The sequence below is a fragment of the Anopheles stephensi genome, unplaced genomic scaffold (genome assembly GCF_013141755.1).
Source record: "Anopheles stephensi strain Indian unplaced genomic scaffold, UCI_ANSTEP_V1.0 ucontig43, whole genome shotgun sequence".
NCBI lineage: Eukaryota > Metazoa > Arthropoda > Insecta > Diptera > Culicidae > Anopheles > Anopheles stephensi.
In genome coordinates, this window is record NW_023405380.1 from 22,501 (window position 1) to 40,316 (window position 17,816).

Here is a 17,816-nt window from a genome sequence, read left to right on the forward strand (position 1 = left end):
AGCTTCACCGAACGAGAGCCCTAAAAGCACGCACAAGCAGACAATATCCCATCATCAAGAGGCCATGGCAGCGTCCGCGGCATTGGGACGAGCACCAGACACGATAACGCTGAGTGCGATCAGTAATCGTGCCTGCAGTTGCGGCGCCAAGCCCGATTTGCCGGGAGGGCCATCGATACGGGCAGCAGATTGTTCCCCCAAGAGTAGCCCGGATGACGATATCTTTCATCATACGGCGCCGAACAGTAGCAATGTGGGCAAACAGAACGACTCAAAACACAACCTAGGGTAAGTGAATAGGGGAGTGGGGTTCGAAAAAGGGAACGATCGTAATTAATTTTACTTTTGCTTCGCTTTCCCCCAGCATAATGGTGCATCAGCTGTCCGAGCTGACGGATAGAATTGGCAACCTAGAATCGAGTCTCAAGCACGACATCAGAACGATCTTAGAAATCTTGCACCAACAGCAGCAGCTGCAGATGCAAATCCAACAGCAGCAGCACACGTTTGCCCAGCAACACCAGCAAATGCATCAGATGCACACCGGTAAAACGGCAATGTCTTCGTATCAACCGTCCGAAAGCGATTTTTCTTTTGACATGTGCGGTGCACCGATGGACCCGCGGGACGTTAAACACCAGCAGCCACCGTCGGCGCAGCATCGCATACACGTGGCCCGATCCGTATCCCAGCCCGAATGCTCCGATGATCGTAGCTTATTTAAGTGAGTATTCTGTTCGTACAACAATCAAAAAACCTATACTCTATACCAACTGCTCTTCGCCGTCGTTACAGATGTTCAAAGTTTTCATCATTCAATCACCCGATGGACGATATGCCCGAGGGACAAAATTGGAACATATTTGCACCGATTGCAAAGCTGGAATCATTGGACGAAATCGACCAGGTAAAGAAAACGCCAAAATTTACGAAAACAGCCACCCCATATAATCAATAAATTCACTTACCGTCCAATTTTCCGCCCATCAGGAAACGAAAGCCTCAACCAGCCGTGATAAGATGTAATGCAGATAGGCCAAGCAGAGGAACGTTGTTCATGATTCATCGCACCGAAAGCAGCAACAAAACACAAGAATCACCGATCCAATTTCTTATCTCCCTTCCCAATAGTAAATGTTGTTTTCCTTTACCTGTTTTCAACATAAGCAAACGAAAAAAAGCGAAAAAAAATGGAATTAATATGTGTATATATTTCTCTGTACACTTGCTGAAGATAGACACACAGCCAAAATACAAACACATGACCACACGAAACATTCGCTACACACGCTCGCGCACACACACACACCCCACCCACCCAAAACACAAGTATGGCAAATTTTCACCACCTTCAGATAACTCCATGGTAGAAACCTTCATCAGTGCAATCCTGGTTTTTGGATTTTCATTTCCACCCTATATAGATCTCGCGATGCAGCAGGAAACAAAAGCAAACTCTCCCCAGCCAGCCCCCCCAAGCTATGTGTTGAGTGACGACTACATTGAGTCTTTAAAAACAGCAATAATGAAAATTTAATAGCAATCTTTTTTCCATGAACTACATTTCAAACTTAGTAAGATCAATTCGGAAATGTGTTGTAGTAGTTTGAGAGGGCGAGCGAACGAACGATCGACGAACGGAAGAAAGCAGATAAGGTAGAAGCAGTGAGCAGCAGAAAGGACGTAACAAGTAGGAATACAAAAAAACACAAGAGTGAAATAAGGAAGGGCTAGGATTAGTGCAAATCACACTGACAGAACACACGCAACACACATAGAGACTTGCAAGTATCAATGAATTAATACCAAATCAGCAACAAACAAATCCAACAGCGCATATTGGAAAACGCATATTGCCTTTATTTAAATCGAACACGAAACAAAGCAAAAACAAAAACCACAGAAACAAAACAAATAAAGTTACTGCTAATGAACTGATTTATACTACTACTTTACTCCTTTCTTGCTTTATGGATCCGCCATTTTTTTTTCGCACCGTCGTACGCATATAGCAATATATCACACTGTTATAAAGATTGTCTAGAGGTCTTTTACACAGATCAACAAACGGAAGGATGTATGGTAATATGGTGTTTTAGGTCATCAAGCAAGTGTCTGCATGTTTAACATAAACATGAATGCATGTAAATCGAAGAGAGCTCGAGCCTTACCGTCTTATAAAAAAAAACCGGTTCAATCATGCTGCTTATTCTTCACAGCTTCATCGGCTGTTGCAAGGCGTCATCGGCGTTTATACATAAAACATACCAGCCTACTGTGTTACTACTGGTACTAAGTTTTACATCTTCAAATCGAACCACAATCCCATGTTACTAGATTGAAACATTGAAAAAAATACCCGAAAAAAGAGTTCCCCCCACCCCAACACAATTTTCTCAATTTGTCTGCTAGTGTTTTGCTGGTTCGGAATGTTTTTGATTCTTTTTTAAAACTTTCTACATAAACTAATTGCCGATATGTTGAGATAACATGGTTGGCGTATTTCAAGAATTTTTAACACCTTTATTACAAGAAGTTAAACCCGAGCTTACAAACTTCTTACAAAATTTTAAAGATTGAAACCTCTTGGTATCGAGTTCGAAGAAAAATCAAGCAGACGAGACGCAAGAGTCACATCATATTTCATCGCGTCGCGTGCATGCTAGTCGAGTGCGCTGGTCAGTCAATTGGTTATGGTCGTTTGGGTTGGCGTCGTCTTTGCTTAACCTGTTCTAAATCTGTATCCTTGGTAAAGTATGAACTACTCCAGGTCAACGCGCAGTTCGTCTGGAACTGCGCGATGACGTGTTGCTTGTAACTGTGTGTTTTGGAAATGTATCTATTAGAAAAATATGTTTCAAATGTATAACAGCCATGCCACAACACCTTCGGAACATTCATCACTCATCATTTGTCACGTCAAAGGATTCAGTAATGGTGTAATACCTCCATCGTTCGCATAGTAAGTAGCCGTCATCGTTTATGCCGTTTCCGTTTCCGCCAAGATAGCAAAACACTTGGCTTCCTTACTTGGGGCTTGCGGATGCGGATGTTTACTAGTTGCCCTTCCCACGTGCTCTAGGAACGCCCCCCGCCGAGAAGGTGAAGCAAGCAAGGGTCGCACGCAGACCATGGTAAAGGCGTCAGAATCCCGTACGTCACCACTGCTGTTCTTTTTTCAATACCTTGAAGGGGTAAAAAATTGTTTGTAGTAAATAGTGTGAAGCTACAAGTAAAAGCTACACAAAGCTCCACCATCCTCCATCTACGGCAAACTCCCGCAAAGTGTGTTCGTGTGGCCATGTGCTACATACACCCTAAAAAAAAGTAATGATACCGTTGCGTGTCATCGTTTCATTTCTACCTTTTCTGCCACACAACACCACGCTGTGTGTGTCGTCTTACAAGGCTCCCGGTCCGGGCCAGCAGACCCGCATTGTGAGCGGGGCGTGAACATTCAAGCCCTAGTCCCTGATTCGTTGGAGAAGCGCTAGCCTGCCTAGCCTGACACACCAGCTAGAGCTAACAAGCTATAGCTGGAACACTAAGACTGCTTTCAAGTTTATGAGCTCGCTATTATTGATTAAATTAAAGCGAATAAAAAAAAAGCACACACACCCCGGCCGGGCGCACGAATATTCATAACGGCTTGAATGAATGAGCTGAAGCACACTACTTTCGTAACACGCACCCGTCCTGTCCGATATTTGAAAGGTGGCAGAAGCTTTCCTGGTGTGGTTTTTAGTTGTGGATCTGAATTCATCGATTGTGCAACGCGCTCAACATCCAACCCAACAAAGGAGTGCTATTGCCAGTGCGTAGTTAAACCTTTCTCGGGACCCGTTGTGCGTAGTGTATGTTACAGAGGTTGTGTTACTCGTTTAAATCCGGTTGAAATTAGCGAGTGAGTAGAAGTGGCGTCCCCAGAGACGTAGCTCGGTAGCCGTCGGAAGAGCACATTAACGACAACCGAAGCGGCATGCTTTCCAGGAGCAGCAGGACACGTGCTACAACACGGTGCAAGCTTTCGCGTGAACAATAGGAAAAGAAAAGTTTTATCGATTCCGGGGACGATGGCGTCGTTGCGAGTGTGGATCACACTCCTGGTGAACTGAATGTGCTGGTCGAGGATCGAAGACCATCCAGTCTGGGTTGGGTCGGGCCATATCGACTTCCGGGATATCAGTTTTATATCGTGTGTTCGAGTGTGAAATGTGAAGCATGAATGTGACCTACACAGCATACAAGGACTATGCGTTGCATATACATAGCGAGGTAAAGCTATTCTTTTGTTTGCTCAGGATTGCTCATAACACAAGTCCCAGCATGTAGTAGTAGTAGCAAGAAGTGGACGAATCCTTGAGGAAGTGAGCGAAGCAGCACAGTCAAGGCTTTGGGCAGAGCGCATGTTTCTCATCATGGAAGCCCCCGAAAGCTTTGCCTGGAGTGTGTTTAATTATCACTAATGGCATCAAACACACACTTGGCTTCACCTTCTCGTTGCAGTTTGATTTGGGCTTTTGAACTATATCTCCCACCGGTAAGGACAGCCACTACCAACTACGAATATAATCAGGATTATGATAAGAACGTGAAGCCAGGTAAGCCAACTACTTGCCATTTTGCCACCACCAGACTAAAGTCCATCAAACACCCCGCTTCTATGTACTCCAACAATGGCTAGGCAGCCTGACAGATGTATCCGTGTCGCTGTACATTAATCGCATATCGGGCGTGGATGAGAACAAGGAAGTGAGTGATCGAGAAGCGTGCCCTGTCCGTGTGTTCCGTGCGATGAGTAATATTCATCCTTTGCAGGAAATTTCCTTCGATGTCTTCCTGCAAATTACATGGGAAGATCTACGCATCCAGCCCATTCGGCCCAACACAGAAAAAGGTACGGGCGAGTATGTAGAGCTAACAAAGGCCGACCGAGACATGATATGGGTTCCAGATCTCTACATACGCCAGCTGAGGGAAATGAAAATGTTAACCCTCTTTGAAGAGATATCCAGCTTGCGTTTGTACGAAAATAGCACTATCAGCTTAAGCATAGGGTAAATATTCAGGAGGACCCGGCTGGCTCTTGGAGCAGTATCTCGAAAGGCGTCATTATTCTTTCGCTGTCTTACAGAGCTACCATCATCATCAAATGTGACATGGACTTTGTGCTCTACCCATTGGACGTGCAAAGATGTCCGGTTGATTTTAGCAGTTGTACGTAAACGCCTGGCTTCTGCTTTAGCCTTCCCCTTAGCCCTCCATCCTGATTCATTTTTTTTCAGATAAATATCCAGTGAAAGATTTAAGATTCCGCTGGAGATCGGAAAATGCGTTATCCTTTCCCAATGACTTTGGCGATGGATTCTTCCGGCTTCCGAAGTATGTGGTTTCGTTTTACACCGAGCAGGAGTCTCAGATAGTCAATTACAGCGATGGTGAGTAGGAAAAGGACCGCTCTTTCAACAGACAACGCCCCAATGGCATACATCAATCGCCTTTCCTTGCTTGACAGATAATCATAGTTCAGCTAGATTAGAAATAACCCTTTCGAGAGAAGTGAAGAGTTACCTGTTGGAGAACTATCTTCCATCAACATTGTTCGTTTCCATCTCCTGGGGCTCGTTTGTGGTCGTCCCAGAAATCGTACCAGGACGTATGGTGCTGCTGGTAACGACACTATTATCATTGATCACGATGTTCGATACGGTGCGGAACAATTCACCAGACGCGTTGGAGCTAAAGTGCCTTGAAGTAAGGAGCGCCTTCGTACCTCGCTTTGGTGGTTCTATAAATGCTAATTTACCCCAATCCGGACCTCGTCTTCCCAACAGGTGTGGCTCATATCCTGTACTTTGTTCGTGTTCTTTGCGCTAATGGAGTACTTCATTGTGCTGTTCGGTATAAGATACGATAAGCACTGGCGAGTGGCCAAGGCTCAGCACGCCTCATCGATACCTCCTTCCATAACGTTGCAGTCAGCGGTGACAATGGCTCAAAGCACGATGGACACGTCGGTGAGTGTAAACCCCACGGGTAGCGAGTAGCCCGCAACAGTCAATAGTGAACATATGTCTGTATCGCCGCCGTTCGCAACAGATAAACTCCGTCTCGTTTCAGCGTGAAAATGGACTGGAGCATACCACCCTGAAGGTTTCGGGCAACAACAAGATCCAACCGCAAGATCACCACAGCAAAACAACGTCGGCTTCCCTTAGCAATATACAAGACACTGTACATAGCGCCCAGAAGGTGTCGTCTGTGATGACAAGAAAAAGGTGCGATAGATTCCCTCCATCGTACGCGATTGCCAGCTCGCCAAGAGTTACTTTAACCTAGGTATCATTATCTTTCAGATTTCGCAATGTCGCGGATGTAGCGCTCCTGTACGCGGGCTCCCAGCGCGGCCGATTGGATCAGCTTTCGTTGATTATTTTTCCCGTCAGCTTTCTGATATTCACCATCTCCTATTGGACTATGTACTTAACGGAATCTAAGAAAAATTTCAAGTAACACTCTTCCCGCAGCAATGTAAAGAAAAACAAACCCTATAGTTGATCTAGTAATAAACTGAATTGCCTGTTGTAGATCAATTTGTTTCCCACTTTTTTCCATGTATGAAGGATGTTTAATAGCTAGGACCTTCTGGTGGATCACCAGATTGCACTTACCGGGACTATTTGAACCTCAGCCGTATCTTCACAAAACACTTTCACACTAATTCACCTGAAATCACGCAGCGCGGTTTATTGAAAATCGTTCTTTTGCATGCGAGCTTTGCTTGCTCTGTCAAAACGCCATTTTCTTCTTCTGTGATTATGTGGGCTTGTGCATCAGAATTGAAAAGGTAGTAATTTAAACGCTACGAGCTACACATGCGTTTCATAATTATGTCTAAATGTAACACCTTCATAATATAAGGATGGAACGTGACGCTTAATTTACAATACATAATTTAAATTGATGAATCGTTAAATTTTCCAAAGTTTGCTGATATTAATTGCAATTTTGACTTGTTTCTCCATCATGATGCCCAGTGTGCGCTGTCATGTTTTGACATTTTTTAAACGTAACGAACATTCCAACGACTTTTCGCCGAACTTAACGAAGCTGTTGTTGTGCGAGTTCCACACCGTTTGTAGTTCCGCGTACTCCTTGTGTTTGAACCCCTTTTTGGTCGTGTAATTATAGTTTGTTAGCCTCAAAAAGTGCCCATTTCTCATGAAAACATTTGTTTCCATACTGCGGCATTACAAGTGTTTGAAAAATGAAGACGATGTAAGTATGAACGTGCGTTTTGTCTCACCCCCATGCGTACGGTTTATGCAAATACACAGTTTTGTTGGACGACCTTTTTTCCAGGCGCCAGAAAACCCCGCTCAAGGTAGCAGCGCCAAAGTCGGCCATCAAAAGCCGTGGAAATTCTGGCAACAACTTGGTAAAAGATCCTGTTCAAGTATACTGCCGCATACGACCGCCACCGTGCGAATCCGATCTTATCTGTTTACGCGTCACCGATGCGCATACGGTCGTATTGACGCCGCCGGAAATAGCTATCAATTACAAGGTAGCTAACCTCAAGGAAACACAGTACATTTTTAAGCGAGTTTTCGACGACACGGTCCGGCAGCATGAAGTTTACACATCGGTCGCGCAACCGTTGGTAGAGGGACTGATCCGTGGCCGAAATGGGCTACTGTTCACGTATGGCGTTACCGGGAGTGGGAAAACGTACACCATGACGGGTGATCTGCAGCATCGCGGCATAATGCCCCGTTGCTTGGATGCGCTGTTCCGTACGATCGCCGATTTTCAGGCCAAAAAATACACGTTTAAATCCGATCGGCTAAACGGATTTGACATTCTTACCGAGGCGGAAGTTTTGCTCGAGCGCCAAACGGAGCTGAACGCGAAACTGACAAAAACAACCAGGAAAAGGGATCTGGATCAAGAGGTGGCATCGCAGGCTTCGGTGGAGCCGTCAGAAATAAGTGGCATTGAGGAGGACAACATCTACGCCGTGTTCATCAACTATGTGGAAGTGTACAATAACAGCGTTTACGATTTATTGGAAGAAACCACCATTCAGAAGTAAGTAACAAACCTTTCCAAGCAGGTCTGTTCGTCGTACCATGGACAGCGGGGTTTAAGTGAAGCATCCTTTGTTTTTTTTACTTTCAGGACAATGCAAAGCAAAATGATCCGGGAAGACGCCAATCACAACATGTTTGTCCACGGTGTGACTGAGGTAGAGGTGAAGTCGGTTGAAGATGCGCTGGAACTGTTCCAGATTGGGCAAAAGCGGAAACGCATGGGGCACACGATTCTGAACGCAGAATCTAGCCGATCGCATTCCGTGTTCACGATTCGGCTCGTTCAAGCGCCGGTCGATGTGCAGGGAGAGAATGTGGTGCAGGACCGTAACGCCATCACCGTCAGCCAGCTATCGTTGGTAGATTTGGCAGGCAGCGAGCGTACGAATCGGACGGGCAACACGGGGCAACGGTTGCGCGAGGCGGGCAACATCAACAACAGTCTGATGACGCTGCGAACTTGCTTGGAAATTTTGCGCGAAAATCAGCAAACGTGCGGTGGGAAGAAGGTGCCGTACCGCGATTCCAAGATTACGCATCTGTTCAAGAACTACTTCGACGGCGAAGGACAGGTGCGGATGATTGTGTGCGTAAATCCGCGGGCGGAAGACTACGACGAAACGGCGCAGGTGATGAAGTTTGCCGAGATGACCCAGGACGTACAGATCGCGCGCCCCACACCGATCAAGATCGATACGGGTCTTACACCGGGTCGTCGTCGTGCGAATCAGTTGTTTAAGCTGGCGTACGATGAACTGGCCGAGCGGCACCAACTCCACCATCCCCAGCAGCAGCAGCAGCAGCAGCCGCAACATGCCGATCGAATGGAGATCGATCTCGGGCTGGTGTACAGCTTGGAACCATTCGTGGCAGAGATGAAGCTCGGATCGCCGGAAAGCAACGAGCTGATACGCAAGCTGTCCGAAATATTGGAGCAGCGAATTAAGAAGCGGAAACTGTTGGACGAAGATTTCAACGTACGCCAAAATCGGTTTCGCATGAATTTACACAAAATGGAAAGCGAAAACTTGGCCCTTCGCACAGAAAGTGTTTCGCTCAAGGGAGTGCTTGCCCAGAGCAAGCAGAAAATTACGGCCCTCGAGAACAAGATCGTGATTTACGAGAGTTCGATCGACGATCTGAATCGACGTAACCGTGTGCTGGAGGAACGCGTACGGGAGCTACAAACTCAGCTGAATCAGAAAACGCAGCTCGTCAGCCAAAAGGAACTGGAAAAGGAACGGCAAAGGAAAAAGTTTACGTCCAAATTTGCGGTCGAGTCGGAAAAGATGAGCCGCGAGCTGGAGGTAAAGCTGATGGAGCAAAAGAATAAATTGCAGGACGAAATGCGCGACAAGGAAGAGCGACTGCGGATGGTGTCGGAAATTATCCAGGGGACACCGGTCAAACGAACCCGTTCGAACAGTTTCGATAAAGACTTTCAGCGGTTGGAATCGACGCCGAATGTGAAGTCGCTTGTTTCGGCCTATGCTGCGCCTCGATCTTCCAGGGTAAGTTGAAATAGTTGTTAATAGCATGAGCTTGTTTCAATACAATCCTTTTGCTTACAGCCCGGCACAGCGGTCGCAAACACTAGGCACCGTAGATCCCGCTCGACTGGCGATCGTTGGTTGGAGCACCGTGCGGCCAATACCGTACCGCTGGGAACGATCCTGCAGCCCTACTACACCAACTCGAAATCCGTTACCAAACTGACTGACAAGGACGTGCTGGCCGAAAAGACAAACAAATATTGTCTGATACGGCAAGACGCGGACACGGAAGGTGAGCTGGAAACGAAGCTGTACAAAGGGGACATTATCCCGACCAGTGGCGGAGGGGCGCAGGTGGTCTTCAACGATGTCGAGTGCCTGAAGCAGTATTCGCCCACCAAGACGCCGCCAAATCGCAAACGATCAGGCAATGTTATCACTCCGAGTGCTCCGCCTTTGAGCGAAATACAGAACATTAATTCCAAGTGTAGCACGGCCATCGAGGGCCATGCAGTCCCAGAAGGACAAAGCAAGCGGTCACGGCACTGATGCACACTCGTCTATCGAAAGCAACAGTTTGCCTTGTTTTAGTTGTATTCATACTAACTTAATGCATTGTTTTACATTATTAATATTTCTTTACGAATAAACCCTTCTTACTCTGCCGCCACCTTATCCTGCTCCGACGGGCTTGCGTCTTTCTCCGAAGTTTCTATCTGCTCGGCTGGTTCCGGCTTATCTTCCGCCGCAATTTTAGGTGCGTTCTCTTCAGCATTCGATTGTTGCACCTCCTTAGCCGGTGCTGCGGGGATTGGGCTCGGTTGAGCGACGAGCTCCACCAGGTTGTACTTCCGCAGCTGGTAGTATTCGGGAAGAATGCCGATGCAACACAGTCCCTTGATGACTTCCACGATTACCGCTAGCTGGGGGCTTTTGAGGTTCGCCTTGTTGCCCGCATTCTTGGTCGTGATGAGCTCTGCCACTTCGCGTATAACGTCATCCCGGGAAAGATCATTATTGAGCCTTCGGTTGAAGACGATCGCGTACGTTTTCGGCTCCTTCAGGAAGAAACGATCGCTCAACTTCCCCACCACATCGATGATGTCCTTCAGGTTCGCGCGGCAAACCGCCTGTATCGGTAGCATGCGCAATATGAAGCGAGATTTGTGCTTTTTCGTGGCGCTCAAATCTTTCATCAGCTTGACGGCCATTTCATTCGGATCCGGAAGGGTTGTTTGGATGAAGAGACAGTTCATGGCACCGCTCTCGACGTTCTGGAACCGGAAGCTTCTGCTGTTCTGCTTCTGACCAGCCGCTTCTGCCTCTTTCTGTAGCGTAATTGAAATGTCCTCCTCATCGCTTGGTGCGTTCGATTCGGCTGCATCGCCGTTTCCGCCGGTATCATCGCTGGGAGTAGGAGCTTTATCTACTGCACCGTACAGTTCGTCTGCATACGCATTGAGGATGCGATAGCTATCGCGAATACAATCTCGAACATGCCCGTTGCACGTTACAAGAAAACCTCGATGGCCCGGCTTCATACAACGGTCTCCTGCGCCATGGTCGTGTGCCTTTGCGTAATAGTTACGCTTACCCGTTTTTCCGTGCTTAGGTTTGCGTTTATCCGATGCCGTGCCGGCGGAATCGAATTTAATTTTCTTTGCTTCTGACATGGTGCGCCACCGTTTGTTGTAGTTTTGCACGCTCAACGTGCTGCTGGCGGCTGTCAAACATCCGGCCAACAAAGTCGAACGTCAAACAAATGTCAGTGCGATTAGCGTACACAACAAACACTTTTTGTAAACAATCCGCTGTCCGCTGTTTTCGGAGCAAAGGAAAAGTTAATTTAATAGACTGAAAGACATTTTGCCACAAAGATGAGCAATATTTACATTCAAGAACCGCCCACGGCAGGAAAGGTAAAGCTCGCGTTGATCCTTCCTCATACGAAGTTGTGATATATTTGCATCGTTTTCTCCGTTCTAGGTTCTCCTCAAAACATCCGTAGGTGATATCGACATTGAGCTCTGGTCAAAGGAATGCCCGATGGCTTGCCGGAACTTTATTCAGCTGTGCCTGGAAGGCTACTACAATGGGACAATATTCCATCGAGTCGTGAAAGGCTTCATCGTGCAGGGTGGTGATCCGAACGGCGATGGCACGGGAGGTGAATCGGTGTATGGACATCCGTTCAAGGATGAATTCCACTCCCGTTTGCGCTACGTTCGCCGGGGCCTGGTTGGTATGGCAAACTCCGGTAAAAATGATAACGCCTCGCAGTTCTTCTTCACCCTGGGACCGACCCCGGAACTACAAAATCAGAACACGCTTTTCGGCAAGGTCGCAGGTGATACGATATACAACATGCTGAAGCTGGAAGAAGGTGAAGTGTATGAAAACGAACGGCCTCACTTCACTCATCGCATCATTCGAACAGATGTGCTTAACAATCCATTCGATGATATTGTTCCGCGAGGCTTGACCGATGCAGACGATAAATCGAAAGAGCAAGGTGAGAATTCCAAAAAGAAGAAAAAAGAAAAAGGTGTCAAAAACTTTGGCCTGCTTTCGTTCGGCGATGAGGCGGAAGAGGAAGAGCTAGAGACTAAAGTGTTTGTACAGAAAAATGGCCCGGGACGTGGAAAGTCCTCTCACGATGTGCTGGATGACCCGAAGCTAAGCAAGCAAACGAGTACTTCTTCTGCAGAGGAACCCAAGAAGCGACGGCTTTCTGCCGACAGTCGAGGCCATTCTTCGGCGGAGGAAGATAAAGAAAGCTTCAGCCATGGCCGTTCAAAATCCAAACCATCCCAAAAAGATGAAGTGGACAATGTGCGAGAGAAACTAAAGCGTAAGGCGGACGACAAACGTAATGAAAAACCAGCGGCGGATGTAAACGAATCTGAATCCGATTCCGATTACGAGCTAGACGGTGACAGGAAGAAGGAAAAGCGGGAACAGGCGGAAAAGATTCGACAAGAAATTAACAAGCTAAAACGTGACTTTCACTCGGACAAACGGTCCAAGGACAAGCAGAAGGAAAGTGAACAGAAAAAGGCATCGAAAAAGACGGCTCGTAATGAAGTGATGAACGAAGTATTACGGGTGCAGGAAGAATACTCGCAGAAGACTAAACAGCTTCCCAAGAAGGGTAGCTCCCGGGAAAACTTTACGATGGAACTGTTGCAAAAGTTTAAATCCAAGCTTCATTCCGCCCATGAACGGGATGACGTCCAAGCTGCAACAGCTACTGAAGGAGACGAAGAGGAAGACATTCGAGGAGACAATTGGCTTGCTCACCGGCTGGAATTTGAGAAAAAGGATCCAATACTAGCGAAAGATGCAGCCACAAAGGACGACGACTGGTACGACGTTTATGATCCGCGCAATCCGCTCAACAAGCGCAAACGGGGCGAGAAAATCGACCGTTCTCTAAAGCCGGGCAAATAAAATGGACCAATTGGCGTGTTTCGAAATTCGTCCACCAGTATTTATTGTAAACGATACCATATATGTACATTAGGTAGGAGGAACATAGAATACATAGATACACACTACGGGGAATGTTACTCGCCCACGATCGGAATATGATGCCACTGAAATAATGGTCATGCTTAAAGTGTGAACTGTTGCAACGTTGATAGCAACGAGCTGACATCGTTATCAATCTCACTCTTCACCTTGAGATTACTGATTTGATCGACGATCGAGTCGAGATCTATTTTGCGCTGTCGTACCTTATCAAGTTGTTCGGAGAAATCTTTCAGCATCTGTTCCAGCCTGGCCTCATCACACCCTAGATTCGTTGGATCGATATTTCTGATCTGCTGCTTAAACATGGCAAAGATTCGTTCGCAAACTTCGGCCGTTTTTTCCCGATGTTTGTGTATGTCGCTCTGAGTTAGTTTTTGCATCTTCGATATGATACGCTCCGACAGACGCAGCTTGCCGATAGAAAAGTCCAGCGCTAGCAGACCATTCGAATCGCGCAACAGTACGTTGGTGCCGTAGTCGAGCAGCAGCTGCACTATCTCGACGCTTTCCGTGCTGGAGGCCAAATGGAGCGGGGTGTTCATATTTTTATCCCTGATGTTCGGGTTTGCTCCATTCTCGAGCAAAATTCGCACGATATCACGGAAGCCTCTACTACATGCAATGTGCAACGCTGACCGATTGAAATAGCTTTCGTACGTATTTGGGGACATACCTTGCTGTATCATTTCCCTCACCTTTTCCGTGTTATTGTGAGAGACGGCTTCCAGAAAGCGAGACGTAAGCAGGGCCGACGGCCGTATCTTAAGGTATGGTGATGCGCGAGTCTGCACACGGTTGTGATGGTCCTTACGCAGCTTGAGCGTATTGCGTGTGGAGCAAGGTGAATCGCCTGCCATCGTCCCCTCGTTAAACTCGGGCTGGCTGATGGTGAACATTGTTTTGGGGACATTTGTGTCTGCCTTGGGTTCAGTTTCGCTGCTCCGTGTCGCACAGTTTTCCCCTGGTATTTTCCCGGATGTAGATGGTTCCGATATGTCTGGAGCAGCAGACGCACTCGGAGTGTCGCCTGTATTGTCACACATGTTGGGATAAAACGCGGAAAATTAGTGAGAAAAAAGCTCCTCGAAAGATATTTGTTGTTGATTATGTGCGTGTTTGTTTTGGTTTGCTTTTCATTCTTCTTGACAGCTCGTTTTCCGTTACCTTTTCAGCTGTCAAATATGTCATCCGGCAATTATAAACAGCGTAAACAAATGATTAAACTTTTTTTAAAAAGGACAAAATTATCCTAGCTGCTGTGGGTTCCTTCTTTATTCGTTGGACAGCAGGGGATTATTATCCTGGTGGCCATCCGAGCTGTCGGCCACCGATCACATGCAGATGTATGTGGTACACCGTTTGGCACCCGTCATCGCCATTGTTTATAACTAATCGGAATCCTTTGGGAGCCTTCGACTTTCCCAACTGACCGGCCACATGCAACAGATGCCCGAGAATCTGTAACGAATAAGCACAACCATAAATTACCTTTTGGAGAGCGCCGTTTGGGCAGCAGCAAAAGTACCTCCACCTGACCGGATGTGCTGTTTTCCAATTTATCAATCTTTTGCTTTGGTATCACGAGGAAATGCACTGGAGCTTGCGGCGAGACATCGTTGAAAGCAACGCATTTCTCGTCCTCGTAAATGATGTCGGCAGGGATTTCTTTCTTGATGATCTTGTCGAATATCGTGTCCGGATGTTTGACCGAGGGTTTCGGTGATCTGTTGGACCCTTGGCTATCCTGACTGCGATAGCGTACCAAGCGCAGAGCGGGCAACAGCAGTGGCCGAGCCACAAAGGGACGGACAGCGGCTGCCAACATTATGCACCAACAAACAGCACTAACAAACTTTGGGGATCTGTTACCATCGCATCCCAACGCACGATTTCGTAATCAATGTTTTCGGTGCTCTTGCCAGGAGCATTTGACATTGGACTGACACACGATTCTGTCAAACAGGTGTGGTAAACAAACAGGAACAACGCACTTTGTTTACGTGAATTCAGATTCAAAAAGAACACAGCATTGAACCAACATTACTCACTAATGTTTTACTCCTCGTACAATGTCCGACGACAAAGCCATTCCTAAAACGGACTACAAGCTTGAGGCCGATTCTGAGCTGCGGTTTGAGATAGAAAATAAGAACGAGAAAGTGTCGGTTGTGGTAAGTCATCGCTCTGTGCAAACACATGGATGCATCACGGTCGCGGTCGCGTTCACGGTCATTTTGCCATTTCTGCGCCATTTCAGCTTCTCAATGGACTGGCGGAACTGTTCGGTACGGAGCTGGTCGTGAAGAAGCCGTACGATTTCTTCACTGGCGCTAAGGTGGCCATCTTCACCTACCATGGCTGTACGATCGAGCTGCGCGGTAAGCCCGATGTGGCGTACGTTGCCAAAGAAACGCCCATGGTCATGTACTTGAATGCCAATTCGGCGCTGGAACACTTGCGCAGCAAGGCCGAGCAGGAGGATGCGCAGGGTCCGATCGCGATGGTGGTTGGTCCGATGGATGTAGGAAAGACCACACTGTGCCGCATATTCTTGAACTACGCGGTTCGGCTGGGCAGGCGTCCCATTTACGTTGACTTAGATGTGGGCCAGGGTGGGATCGCTATACCCGGCACCATTGGAGCTTTGCTGGTAGAGCGACCGGCACCGGTAGCGGAAGGTTTCTCCCAACAGGCGCCGCTTGTGTACCATTACGGGCACAGCTCACCGTCCTCGAACAGTACGTTCTACGATGTGCTGATTTCGAAACTGGCCGAAACAACACTGGAACGCTTGCAGGCAAACAAAAAGGCGAAATCGTCCGGCATGATCATCAACACCTGTGGCTGGGTGAAGGGATCCGGCTACTCGCACATACTGCACACCGTTGAAGCGTTCGAAGTGAACGCCATCTTCGTGCTCGATCAGGAACGTCTGTACAACGAGCTGCTGCGGGATGTGAAGAGCACCGTGCAGGTGGTCTTTCTGCCGAAGAGCGGCGGTGTAGTGGAACGTACCAAGTCCCAGCGCACCGAAGCAAGAGATCTGCGGATAAGGGAATATTTTTACGGCTCCAAAATGCCACTTTTTCCACACAGTTTTGATGTAAAATTTTCGGACATAAAAATATTCAAAGTAGGCTCTCCGCCGTTGCCAGCTTCCTGCTTACCGCTGGGAATGAAAGCGGAAGATAACTACACGAAGCTAGTCGCCGTCCAGCCCGGTCCCCAGCTGTTACACCACATACTGGCAGTTAGCTTTGCCGAAAGTACCGACGAGAATGTGATCCAAACCAACGTGGCAGGCTTTATTTGCGTCACCAATGTCAACATGGACAAGCAAGTGCTGACGGTGCTATCTCCCCAACCGCGGCCGCTGCCCCAAACAATACTACTCGTTTCCGATCTTCAGTTCATGGACAGCCATTAAGGTAGGCGACAAAGAAGGCACCGTATTTTACGTTCCCCAATAAAGCACATCTTCAAGCGTTGAGTGGCGGCCGGGTATGGCCGACCTCGATTGAAGGAAACCTCTCTCTGAATGCTTTCTTCATGGCCGATACCCAATCGCCATGCTGTAGTATTGTGGCAATGTGTGCATTTAACTTACGCTGCTTCTCTCTAGCGTCCTGCACAGCTCCCCGATTCACGTCGGTAATGATTTCGAACGCCGTTTCTGGACAGATGTTCAGTGTCGTCATAATGAAACTGTCGAAGCCGGCCGCTACTGCGCCACACAGAATAGTATCGGCACCGAGGAATATGGTACGTCCGTCCTTCAAACATGCGCTACCTTGCTCAAGATCTCCGCTCGTATATTTGATCCCTCGGAAGTTGCCTATCTCTTGCTCTGCCCTGTTCAGGAACGTTGGCATGTGAACTGTTGAGAAAGAAAAGTAAATTCCTGTGTGCGCTTTTCTGAGCTGGCTTTATCTTACCATTCACGTCGGTAAACATCGGGATGTGATAGTAGAAGAACGGTAATGTGGGGCAGTACTTCGCTACACTCTTCAGATAGGACACCAGCGTTTCGGCTGTTTTTGGTTTAAAATAAAGCTCCGGAAGGCACAGTACCGCGTCCACGTCGATCTGCAAGGCATGCCGCGCCAGTTGCACGACATCCGGGTATGGTGCTCCTCCAATCTGAACCATGACGGTAATACCATGCTTTTTGCAGGCGCTTTGCCAAGCCTCCGTCACCAGCATACGTTCTGCGACGGTCAAAAGCATTCCTTCGCCGCTGGTTCCATTTACGAGCACACCTTTCACACGGTTCGCTTTCAGTAGTTCCACATACGGCTCGATGGCTTGTAGATTTAATGTTTCACTGAAACGATCAGCCCATTAGTTACAGAAATCAACAAAATAGAGCACACTGTATAACTAACTTCCCGTTCGTGTACGGGGTGAACACCGGTGCCATTAGTCCCGTAAAGTTAAACGTTTTCATCGTTATGTTTTGCGGCTTCAAACGGGTAGTGAGTGCAGCTGGAAATAAGGCAGCTAATATGTACCGACAACGACGCAGACTCCTATCACGATTATCTCTGGTATTCTATTTACATGCATTAAGCTTGACTGGCGGTGCAATGATAACGACCGCGGTCCATCGTAAACAAGCTTGAACAAAACAAGCGTCTTATTGTAGCTCATATTTAGCAATATTTTCAGCTGTTTGATAATTTACGTTATAAATAAA

The 17,816-nt window shown here is 47.4% G+C and overlaps 8 protein-coding genes and 1 long non-coding RNA gene across 17 annotated transcripts in view; 5 read left to right on the plus strand and 4 right to left on the minus strand.

Moving 5' to 3' along the window:
• The window catches only part of LOC118517003 (potassium voltage-gated channel subfamily H member 2-like), a 22,272-nt gene extending 20,325 nt beyond the window's left edge, over positions 1-1,947 (plus strand). For 5 of the 7 annotated variants that reach the window (XM_036062838.1, XM_036062839.1, XM_036062840.1 and 2 more), the window contains 4 exons: positions 3-288; positions 365-724; positions 796-907; positions 991-1,942. In XM_036062838.1, the coding sequence (XP_035918731.1) occupies positions 3-288; positions 365-724; positions 796-907; positions 991-1,026 (794 nt within the window). In that variant the 3' untranslated portion in view covers positions 1,027-1,942. Of the gene's footprint in view, positions 1-2; positions 289-364; positions 725-795; positions 908-990 lie in introns of all 7 variants that reach the window. The other 2 variants (XM_036062841.1, XM_036062844.1) reach the window with 2 other exon arrangements.
• A 542-nt stretch (positions 1,948-2,489) lies between these two features.
• Positions 2,490-7,006, minus strand: LOC118517013. Its single transcript, XR_004908226.1, has 3 exons — positions 6,672-7,006; positions 2,887-3,185; positions 2,490-2,818 (listed from the first exon to the last, which is right to left on the minus strand). It is a non-coding gene; the product is annotated as an uncharacterized LOC118517013 (long non-coding RNA).
• Positions 3,652-6,587, plus strand: LOC118517008 (glycine receptor subunit alpha-4-like). Of its 2 annotated transcripts, none has more exons than XM_036062849.1 (10): positions 3,652-4,275; positions 4,507-4,601; positions 4,685-4,752; positions 4,819-5,057; positions 5,135-5,217; positions 5,286-5,438; positions 5,516-5,754; positions 5,835-6,017; positions 6,100-6,278; positions 6,357-6,587. In XM_036062849.1, exons 1-10 carry the CDS (start codon positions 4,253-4,255, stop codon positions 6,511-6,513), a joined length of 1,419 nt encoding a protein of 472 aa, XP_035918742.1. In that variant the 5' UTR covers positions 3,652-4,252; the 3' UTR covers positions 6,514-6,587. The 2 variants fall into 2 exon arrangements, with proteins under 2 accessions (XP_035918742.1, XP_035918743.1); XM_036062850.1 differs by having other exon boundaries at positions 3,654-4,275; positions 6,121-6,278.
• A 129-nt stretch (positions 7,007-7,135) lies between the features above and the next one.
• On the plus strand, positions 7,136-10,261 carry LOC118517005 (kinesin-like protein KIF23). The gene is made up of 4 exons (XM_036062845.1): positions 7,136-7,278; positions 7,363-8,091; positions 8,182-9,604; positions 9,665-10,261. The coding sequence occupies exons 1-4, from the start codon at positions 7,268-7,270 to the stop codon at positions 10,133-10,135; spliced, it is 2,634 nt and encodes an 877-aa protein (XP_035918738.1). The 5' UTR covers positions 7,136-7,267; the 3' UTR covers positions 10,136-10,261.
• LOC118517011 (THUMP domain-containing protein 1 homolog) lies at positions 10,146-11,312 on the minus strand. The gene has a single exon (XM_036062855.1). The coding sequence runs from the start codon at positions 11,257-11,259 to the stop codon at positions 10,243-10,245; it is 1,017 nt and encodes a 338-aa protein (XP_035918748.1). The 5' UTR covers positions 11,260-11,312; the 3' UTR covers positions 10,146-10,242.
• A 38-nt stretch (positions 11,313-11,350) lies between these two features.
• LOC118517007 (spliceosome-associated protein CWC27 homolog) lies at positions 11,351-13,076 on the plus strand. Its single transcript, XM_036062848.1, has 2 exons — positions 11,351-11,505; positions 11,573-13,076. The coding sequence occupies exons 1-2, from the start codon at positions 11,464-11,466 to the stop codon at positions 13,034-13,036; spliced, it is 1,506 nt and encodes a 501-aa protein (XP_035918741.1). The 5' UTR covers positions 11,351-11,463; the 3' UTR covers positions 13,037-13,076.
• Positions 13,077-13,164: 88 nt separating this feature from the next.
• On the minus strand, positions 13,165-15,069 carry LOC118517009 (uncharacterized HIT-like protein Synpcc7942_1390). Of its 2 annotated transcripts, none has more exons than XM_036062851.1 (2): positions 14,609-15,069; positions 13,165-14,147 (listed from the first exon to the last, which is right to left on the minus strand). In XM_036062851.1, exons 1-2 carry the CDS (start codon positions 14,943-14,945, stop codon positions 13,201-13,203), a joined length of 1,284 nt encoding a protein of 427 aa, XP_035918744.1. In that variant the 5' UTR covers positions 14,946-15,069; the 3' UTR covers positions 13,165-13,200. The 2 variants fall into 2 exon arrangements, with proteins under 2 accessions (XP_035918744.1, XP_035918745.1); XM_036062852.1 differs by lacking the exon at positions 13,165-14,147 and adding an exon at positions 14,339-14,578 and having other exon boundaries at positions 14,646-15,057.
• LOC118517010 (protein CLP1 homolog) lies at positions 15,056-16,647 on the plus strand. The gene is made up of 2 exons (XM_036062853.1): positions 15,056-15,291; positions 15,378-16,647. Exons 1-2 carry the CDS (start codon positions 15,190-15,192, stop codon positions 16,545-16,547), a joined length of 1,272 nt encoding a protein of 423 aa, XP_035918746.1. The 5' UTR covers positions 15,056-15,189; the 3' UTR covers positions 16,548-16,647.
• On the minus strand, positions 16,400-17,706 carry LOC118517012 (N-acetylneuraminate lyase A-like). Its single transcript, XM_036062856.1, has 4 exons — positions 17,681-17,706; positions 17,506-17,605; positions 17,056-17,444; positions 16,400-16,997 (listed from the first exon to the last, which is right to left on the minus strand). The coding sequence occupies exons 2-4, from the start codon at positions 17,565-17,567 to the stop codon at positions 16,600-16,602; spliced, it is 849 nt and encodes a 282-aa protein (XP_035918749.1). The 5' UTR covers positions 17,568-17,605; positions 17,681-17,706; the 3' UTR covers positions 16,400-16,599.
• Between the last annotated feature and the right edge of the window lie 110 nt (positions 17,707-17,816).